Genomic DNA, 9,962 nt, shown 5'->3' on the forward strand with positions numbered 1-9,962 from the left:
TGCAGGGCTCTGCACCGGGAGAGTCACACGAGTCTGTTGCTAAGAGGAGGGAAAGGTAAGGAGAAGGGGAAGAGGAGGATTAGAGGATCTGGGGCTGCTGATACCTGAGCACTTTCCACACACACAGCCCGTCTCAATCTCCCACCCACACTCTAAGGATGGGGGCGGTCACAGGGGTTACAGGTCACCCCTGGCAGCTGCACAGCCAGTAAGTGGAGGAGCTCAGTGTCTGCCCCTGGCCTGAGGATTCCACATCCATGCCCTCCACCCCGCCCATGCCTCATGCCTGTGGCAGGGATGGGTCAAAAATGGGAAGGTGAAAATTTTCACAAGGCGTCTAGTTGGCAAAAAGATCATTGCTCCAATGCCCGAAGCCTGCTTTCTCCCCGGGGTGGGGGTGGGGGGTGGGTGGGGACATCAGAGAGCACACCGTGTGCCCAGCATGGATTGCAGCGTGGCCCTTCAGCTCCGTGCTGAGCAGATTATCAGCAAGACTGACCACCCCTGGTCCTGGGGCCTCCCTCCCCATAAAGGGTGGCATTACCAGGAGGTCATCAGGGTCCCGGGCCCTGCAGGTCAGGTCCACAAGGGCTGCCTCTCTATCCCCCTCTCCCTCATCTCTCCTGGATTGACCAGGACACCCCACCTGCACCTCACCCCGCCTGCATCTGCTGCCTGTACCGCCTTTCCCACTCTCTCTCCAGTAGCTGGGCCACCGGGATGCCTGGGTGCCCTCCTCTGGGCTCCCACAGCCCCCTCTGCTGCCTCTACCATGCCCCTCATCACTCCGTATCCTGATGATCTGTTGCTAGTTGCCACCCCCACCAGACCCAGAGACTCCTCCGGTCAAGGTCAGGGACCATGGCTCTTCGTCCTCTGAAGTCCCTGAGGCCTAGAGCCATAGTCGTCATCAATGCATGTTTGTTGAATGAATAAGTGAACACACCAATGAACCAACACCAGGTTTTTAAGCTGAGTTTCTAGAGACAAGCCTCACCCTGTCAGCTGGAGTTGCCAGCACCGATGGTGAGTTCCTGTTTGCTAAACCAGGCCAAGCAGGAATGGGGTGACAGTCACAGACATCTGGGAGCTGCCAGAATCAATGTTATTTGAAAGCATTGGCCATGTAGGGGCAGAAGCTCAAAGTCAAGAGCATAGTAGGCCTAGCACAGGATTGGGGGGGGGGGTAAAGCTGGACAGATCCAGAGTCTTTAACCTTTGTGTTGGAAGATGGGGGCATCCCAGTCTGATGGGAGAGACATAATTCGCTGGTTCGTTCATTCATTCATTCAGTCAGTCAGTCGTTCATGCATGTATGCATTCATTCATTCAGCAGACAGAAATAAGGTGCCCCTCAGAGCCAGGCCCAGGAATAGAGAGGGGAACTATGCCTGCCCTGCCCCCAAAAGCTCTCCGTGGAGGGAGGTTCCATGGGCCAGGACTTGACCAGAGAAACTGCTAACCATCTTACCCACAAAGGCAAGCCAGCCAGCTAAATGGAGGATCTCAAGTCTGCAGGGACCTCAAGGGGGCAACTTCAGCAAAGGCCTGTCCAAGGCCAGCCTGGCATCTGCCCCTGCTCACACTTGCGTCTGCCAGGTCCTTCCTCCGAGCCCCCCACGCCTGCCGTGGCGCCAGCACTGACGGTCTCTCCCCCGCAGGTGATGAGCATTCTGAGCAGCCCCAGTGCGGTGCCACCGCAGCCCCAGGCCGACTTCTCCATCTCTCCGCTGCACGGCGGCCTGGACTCTGCCACCTCCATCTCGGCCAGCTGCAGCCAGCGGGCTGACTCCATCAAGCCGGGAGACAGCCTGCCCACCTCCCAGTCCTACTGCCCGCCCACCTACAGCACCACCGGCTACAGCGTGGACCCCGTGGCTGGCTACCAGTACGGCCAGTACGGCCAGAGTGAGTGCCTGGCGCCCTGGGCGTCCCCCTGCCTCTCCCTGCCCTGCCTGCCTCCAAGGACCTCCCGCTTATTTGTAGAGAACAGCAAGGTGGTACTGGGGTGCTGGTGCCCATTTCATAGGTGAGGAAACTGAGCTCCAAGAAGGCGGAACGGCTGTCCTAAGATGATGCTGAGACACTACTACTGTCTTAGAGCCGCGCTGCCCCATAGGAACATAATGCGAGCCACCAATGTCATTAAGATTCCCTAGTGGCCACATTTTACAAGTGGAATGATTTTTACTAACATTTTTTATGTAACCCAGTATATCCAAGAGATGATCATTTCGATGTGTAATCCGTACAAAATTAGTAATAAGGTTTTTTTTACATTCTTTTTTTCATACACTGTCTTTGAAATCCAGCCTATTTTCATTCAGATGCTGTTTTCATTGGAAATACTTGATCTGCATTTAAGTTGCATCAAATTTACAACTGAGGAAGTAGATTTACACACCCAAGTTGTTTCAAATATACTGAAAAGTTTCCCAACCACTAAATTAAAGCGAATTTCAGTTTTTAAATTTAAGTTGGATAAAATGAAATCAAAAGGTAACATTCAGTTCCCCGGTTGCCCCAGGCACATTTCGAGGGCTCGGAGAGCCACGTGTGCTGGTGGCGGCCGCGTGAGAGATCCTGCCCCTTTCTCCCCGCCCCACCCCCGCTATAGGGCAAAGCAGTATCTTGAGTTCTCTCCCCTGCCCCCATCCTCAGTCTTGGTTTCCCCAAACCGTGAGCTGGTCTCAGGTGCCCATCCCAGCTGCCACACCCTTGGCACCTGGCCTGGGGGCAGAGACAGCAGACCCTCAGACCAAAGGCTGCAAAAGACAGGCTGGGCCACAGCCTCCAGCTGGATGGGGATGGACGGACGGACGGGGCAGCAGCAGGGCGGGTCAAGACAGCCCGGGGAGCCGAGGTCACAGGCTGCTCCTCCTGCCCCGCCCCCGGTAAAGGTGTCACCTGCTGGTGTCAAACCAGTCAGAAGGGCGTGTGACAAGAGGGTGTGACCTTCCAGCCCCAGGGCTTCTCTGGGCTTCTCTGCCCTCACTGTAGCCCTGACCCGGCCCCACTGACCTCTGCTTCCTAAGCCCACACCCGCCCACCCCTCCTCACGCAGCCTTGGCCTCCACGGCTAAATGAGGGCCAGCTGTGCCTGCCTCCGCCTCCCAGCCGTGTTCGCAGCCCCTTCCCTGTACATGTGCGTGTTCGCATACGTGTATCTGGGCGAGTGCGAATACATGCGTCATGGATACCTTACAGTCTGTGTGTGTGTGTGGGGGGGGGGTGTTTCGGCATGCACGTGTAAGTGCACACATCTTGCGTGTAGGTATGTTTATATGTATATATGTGAATGTGTGAGTGGCACATGTGGGTGTATGTGTGTATGACACACGTGTGTGAGTATAAATGAGCATGTCGTGTGCACGTGGTTGCATGTGGGTTTGTATGTGAACACTCCTGCACACATTTGGTCACGTGAGTATATGTGGCTACAACACATATGCACGTGTGTTGAAGTGTGTGTTCAGGTGTGTACATGTGGCTCAGTGTCTAGGTAGGTGCCTGTGTCTGACCTGTGTCGCTACGTGGAATGTATGACAAATATGTGTGCATGTGTGTAGGTGTGTAAGTGTACGAATATGTGTGGCAGTATGTACACGTGTGTTCAGCATGTACATACGCTGGAGTGTGTAAGTGTGTGTATTGGGGAGTATGTGTGTGTGCAGAGTGTACATACGGGTGTGGGTCTGCTTGAGTGTGTGCCTAGGTGTGGCTGTGTGTACTGGTGCCCAGTTGTGCATCTGGGTGTGAACACATGATGCTGTCTGTGTGTATAACTGTGTCTGTGTGAATGTGTGTGCATGGGGTCATAGAACACACGTGTGCGTGTATATCTGAGAGCAGGGTGCCTGCACGTGCGCGGGAGTGTTTCCAGAGGGGCCAGGGTGACCCCCTGCCCCAGCCCGTGTTCCCGGGCACGGAGCGGGACACACATGCTCTTGATAAAGAGTTTAGAGCAGCTCCAGCGGCGGTGGCGGCGGCGGCAACCCTGGCCTGGGGCAGGCGTTAGTCACACCCGGAGCCCTGTGCCCCACTCCAGGGGCGCCTGCCCAACTCGGAAATGAAATTAACCCCAAAGTCAGCACGGGGGCCGCGAAGGAGGGGGGATCAAAAGGAAAAGGGCCCAGGAGGCGAGAAAGGAGTTTTGTTCCCCTTTGCTGGGGAAAAGCTGGCCAGTGATTTCCTCCCCTGTCCCCACTCACCCTCCCACTCACCCCCCCAACCTCCCTCATCCCTCCTCCCTCCGGCTCCCCCTCCTCCCACTGACTCCCCCTCTAGCTCCACCCTTGCTCCCCTGGCTCCTCCAGGGTCACTCAGAGCGCCTCCTGGGCCACCTTCTCCTGCCCTCCCAACTCAGACCCCATACCCCTCCACCCACCCCACAGAGGCTCCAGGGGCAGGCTGGGAGGGGCCTGAGGGAGAGTCTGCCCCTCCACCACCACGGTGTGGGCAAGTCACCTGCCTCTCTGAGCCTCAGTTTTGCCATCTGTGAAATGGGGGCCCAGGGATTAGACTCCATCGTCTTGATGTTTTCCCCTGGTGCCATCCCCCTCACCTTTGACATCCTGGGACAGCCCAGGGACACACGGTGTTCCCAATGACCCTGCCCCATGTTCATGGGTGGCCGAACCCACCTATGACTGGCCTCCCACAGCCTCATGTTCCAAGCTGTGCTGTGTATGCCCAGGGCCACCTGTCATCTTCTCACATCTGTCCCGTGCATGAGGTTAGCCCACTGGGCACTGGACGAAATGCATGTTCCTCATTTCGTGTAATCCTCAAAAATCCCAGGTTATTTGCCCTCAGGTTACAGATGCAAAAGCTATGGCTCAGAGAGACTAGGAACTTTCCCCAAGGTCACACAGAAAGTGAATGATGGACTCCAGGTCATCTAACTTCAAACCTAGTTCTCTTTGGGCCAAACCACAAACCTGTATAAGATGCTGAGTAATGATGCACACCTTGACCCACCTGGGTGTGGATTTATGTGCACACCTTCACATGCACCTATGCATGGACAGAGATTTATTTCTCTGTGGGTATTCACTAATGTGTGTCTCTACATAGCTTCAAGGTAGAACTACACAAGATGTATGTGTATAAAGAAAGGAGAAATGATGGTTTCTTGAGCATCTACTATGGGTCTGGCATTCCATCCTGACGGCCACCCTGCGCAGGGTGCAGGATTATTCCCATTGGGCAGATGAGGAAATGGGATCCCAGAGAGATGGGCTGCCTGAGATCACCCGGTGGTACATATCGACGTGCACACGGCCACACCTTTAGCCACGGAAAGCATCACTTTCAGGTGTGCCTGGAGTCACGTGGGCCAAACTCTTAAGCAGCAGGGTCCACCCCCTCTCTTCCCGGGCCTCTCATCTTCCCAGGGACACCTTCACACCTTCCTTTCCTGCTCCCTGCCATCGTCCATCCATCCATCTCTCCCCGTCCCTAAAGGGGGTGGGGGCAGGGGGGCAGGGACGGGGCACATGGCAGATTAATATGGCCCTGGTGTTCCCAGAGGCCAGGGCCGTACTAATGATGGGGCTGATAGAACGCAGAAGTGTGAAAAGAATTTTAATAGATCTGACAAGTCTAATAAGAATTTGTGTCTAGAAGGGTCCTCCTCTGGGGCCGCGGGCTGACGAGACGCTGACGGCTGAGATTTGTTTACTGGTTGGCATTGCTGCCACCTCTCCTGCCAACTCCCGATTAATCTAATTTGAGACATTTAGAGCCCAGGCTCAGGCGCGAGGCAAAGGAGGGGAGACGCAGAGAGACAGAAGGACAGGAAGGGCCATTGACAGAGGCCATAATGAGAAATGTCACAGCCCTGCCCCTCGCCGGACCCCGGCTTGACCCCAGGGAGAGGCAGGCTCTGCGGGACGACGGGTGCCCTTGAAGTAGGCTGGGTCGTAGGTAAATTTTGGCTTGGTGTTTCCTTGCTCATCTTGACAACAAGCACCTACTGCGCGCAGGGCCGTGGCTGGTGACAGGGAGAGGCTAAAGAGGAAGAGACAGAGTGGCCAGAGGCACAAGCAGGACAAGTTCAGGTTCCTCCAGCTCACGTGGCGTGCGCGTGCCTCTGGGCCAGCCATCTTTCTGAAACTCGGTTTCCATGTTTGTAAAATGGGAACAACCGTATCTAAAGCATGGGACTGTTGAAAGAATCAGATGAGATTTTGTCCGCCTAGTACCTAGTGGTTCCCATCCATCAATGTTATTCAAAGCCAGACCTTTCTGCCCCGCCTGCAGGAAGAGCTGTGCCCTTAGACAAGTCACTTACATTTCCTGAAGTAGAAAATGGGGCCACTGCAGGCTTTGGGGTATAGAGCGTTCCATACACTCTGAAGTGCTGCACACGAACAAGGGTGGTGCTATAGGAGGCTGCTGGGTGGGGTTGGTGGGGGGTGATTAGCAGCTGGCATCAGACTGCCTGCCTTTGAATTATGATTCCATAATTTAGGAGCCCTGGGATCTTTCAAGTTATGCAGTCTTTCAGGGCAGGGCCTCAGTTTTGTCATATGCAAAATGGAGATGATAATAATAATACCAGCCTCACAGAGTTGCTGTGAGAATTTTAAAGGAGACGATGCACATCAAGTGCTTAAAACAGGACTGGCGGGGAGCCAGCTCTGGGGAAATGTTAGCTTCCCCTCCTCCCCTTCCTATTATCACCCTGACAGTGAGACCTCCTCGTGGGCAGGACCTGGAGCCCAGATGAAACTGGCTCCCGGTAGCTGAGATGGTGTGGCCACAGCTGCCGGCTCCCCCTGAGGCCAGAGATGGGAGATTTTCCCACCCTCACCCAGAGTAAGGGCCAGATCCAAGGTAGGGCAAGGCAGGCCACCACCACTCTGTCCTACCTGCTGGGAGCCTGGAGGCTGAATGACCTCAGAGGCAGCACCCAAGGGGCCCAATTCAGGCCCTAGAGCCTGGGAAGCTGAGGGGCACAGGGTCCAGACACTCCAGAAAGACCCCAGGGCTCTTGCGCATCCTTTAGGAATCTAGGGGGCCACGCCCTGAGCCCTCTGTGCCTGGCATCTTAAAGCCCATTATTTCATTTGATTCTCATAACAGCCCTTGAGGAGGCCGGAATTTGTTCTCCCCATTTTACAGACAAGGAAACAGGGCTGGAGAGGCAAAGTGATTTGCCCAAAGCCACATGAGCAGGAGGTAACTGGGCCTCTGAATTGCCCCATTCACTGTTCCTTTCCTTCTTGCCACCGTCAAAGGGCATGTCTGCTTACTAAGCCCCAATCCCAGGAGCCCACATCTGTCCAACTCACTATGTGCCAGGCACAGTGCTAGCTCACCACTTTATATACATTTTCTCATTTAATCACAATTACCCTTCAGCCTAGGTGCTATTATTACCTTCCAAAGAAACTGAGGCTTGGAAAGGTGAGATGGTATGCCCCAAATCACACACTGAGAGTTGACAGGAGCGGAGTTTGCATCTAGGTCATTTGAGCCCCTAGGCAATACAGCCTCCTGGAGCTCAATTATTTTTTAGAATTTTTTTTTTTTTTTTGGCCATGCCGGGTGGCATGCGGGGTCTTAGTTCCCCAGCCAGGGATTGAACCTGAGCCCCCTGCAGTGGAAGCGTGGAGTCTTAACCACTGGACCGCCAGGGAAGTCCCACTGGAGCTCAATTATTGATACAGCCCATCTCACCTCCCCCCTTGCCCTCCAGCCATGCCCGTCACCTCCTGGCTCTACCCACCCATCCTAGGCAGGAGCCCCCAACTTTGGGGAGACATGTAGAGTGCTACAGGGCCCCTCAGTGGGCAAGTGATAGAGAGGGTGTTGGGCCAGGCCTCGTGATTCCTACTGTAGTCCCCTCTCCATCTTCCTCTCACCTCTGGATCCAAGGGGTCCAGGGGGTTGGATCGACCACAGCCACAGATTCTGGTTTGGGAGGTGGCATCTCTGTGCCTTTCAAGAGGCCTTGGTCACATTCCAGTCAAGTCATTTGGTCAGGGATGATTTCTGCTGCAGCCCCAGGCAGGCACAATTAGGACAGTCAAGACAGAACACACGTAGACATACCTGCGCACACACACGCACTCACCCAGACACATGGACCTGGCTTAGGTAGAACTCACCTGTGCAGTTACCTGTACATGCACAGGTGTTCCCACTGTTTTTCTACACATGCAGGTGCACACCACTCACCCACATCGGTGCAGACGTACATGTGCAAGTATTGTTCGTGCCCATTACTACATCCCGGAGATTCTTGTTTCCACGGTTCACACACACGCAAGTACACACCCTCAGACTCTCATCCCTCTCCTCTGGGTGACCAGAAATGACAAGGCTGAAGGTCTCAACTCCCTGCCTTACAGGCTCCTAGCTCCTCCTTCTGCGTGGACCCCTCAGCTCCCCGGCAAAATCTCCTTTGATTTTTGAGTACGAGGTCTTGCTTTGCCTCATCCATGAGCTGGGCTTAGGGTCCAAAAAAGGCAGAAGGACCTTGCCCTCATTACTACCTGGATGCCATGGGACTCACTGGATGTCCGCCAGAGCAGGGATAGGTAGAGACATGTTGGAAAGAGGAACTAATTGTTCACTAAACAATGTGATACCCTCTGTACTTCCCTACAGAATCCACGAAAGAGCTGGGTAAATAATGTGTTAAGCAAATATGTGCTGAATGATTGGAGAGGAAGTGAGAGAAAGAGCTTCATGAAGAAATGGATGGATGGATGGGTGGATGGATGGATGAACAGATGGATAGACAAAGAGTGGATGGACAAACTGATGAATGGATAAATGGATGGACAATGCATAGATGGATAAATATATGATTGGATGGATGGATGGATGGAAGAAGAGATGGATAGATGGACAGAAGGATGGATGGATAAATTAATTAATGAATAAATGGATAGATGGATATGTGGATGGATGGATGGATGGATGGATGGGTGAATGGATGTGGGGCAGATTGAATAATAGGCAGAAAGAACCTCAATTTCTAGGAGTTTATCTTTTTTCTTCCAGCTGCTGTTGATTACCTGGCCAAAAACGTGAGCCTCTCCACACAACGTCGCATGAAGCTCGGGGAACACTCGGCTGTGCTGGGCCTCCTGCCCGTGGAAACTGGCCAGGCCTACTAGGGCCCCCGGGGCGACTCGCCCCAGCCCAAGTCCCAGCCTCACCCTTACTGATCCCTGAGCCTCCCAGCCGCCGTCCCTTCATCGCCCTGGGGTCCCAGGAGGCCAGGAAAGGAGCCCATTCCCTTCTCGTGGCCAGCGCTCTGGAGACGAGCAGCCTATCCACCATTTGCCTGTGATTAGGGACCTGGAGTGACCCCCTTGGAGTCTGCCCCCTCACTGTCCCTCCAGGAGGGTCTCTGGTCAGCCTGCAGTCTTCCCCCAGCCAAATCCTGTCGTGGCCTCTGTGCCATTTCAGGCACAGAGTTCAAAGCTCACCCTGAATAGAATGCCTTGAGCACCCAAAGGAGGATGGTGTCTGGGATGACGTCCTGGAGCCCTTTGGACCCAACTCCAGTTGGTCCCCTGGCCAGAGGAGGAGGTGGAGCTCACAGGGCCGCTCTTGGCTGGGAGTGCTGGGAGCCGGCCCTCCCGGGTGGGTCTCCGGCTCAGGGCCAGAACCGCAGCCATTCTTCCTCTGAACACTGGGACTTCAGCAGAAGGGGGGACCCTAGCCCTGAGGCATTTCCAGGGAATCACCCAGGAATTCTGAGGACTTCAGGACCCTCTCCATGCACCTCTGCTGGGTTGGGGGGAAATCTAGCCCAGGCAGGGGGACTGGGACCACCAGGGACAGGCTTAGCCCGGGGGCGGGGCCATGTGGGTGGGGCTTGTTGGCAGTGGGCCAGCCCGGGGTACCAGGACCCAAGCCAGGCATCCGGAAGCAGCTTTGGGCTTTTAGACTGAAGCCCCAGTTCCAACTTTGCCCACCCCACTTAGGGCCTGGGGAGC

The 9,962-nt window shown here is 54.8% G+C and overlaps 1 protein-coding gene across 2 annotated transcripts in view; it reads left to right on the forward strand.

Annotated features, from left to right (window-relative positions):
- The window catches only part of PAX7 (paired box 7), a 99,040-nt gene extending 89,906 nt beyond the window's left edge, over positions 1–9,134 (forward strand). For both annotated transcript variants that reach the window (XM_068537744.1, XM_068537745.1), the window contains exons 8-9: positions 1,662–1,908; positions 9,019–9,134. In XM_068537744.1, the coding sequence (XP_068393845.1) occupies positions 1,662–1,908; positions 9,019–9,134 (363 nt within the window). The remainder of the gene's footprint in view (positions 1–1,661; positions 1,909–9,018) is intronic.
- The last annotated feature ends 828 nt before the right edge of the window (positions 9,135–9,962 follow it).

The sequence above is a fragment of the Eschrichtius robustus genome, chromosome 3 (assembly GCF_028021215.1).
Source record: "Eschrichtius robustus isolate mEscRob2 chromosome 3, mEscRob2.pri, whole genome shotgun sequence".
Taxonomy (NCBI): Eukaryota; Metazoa; Chordata; class Mammalia; order Artiodactyla; family Eschrichtiidae; genus Eschrichtius; species Eschrichtius robustus.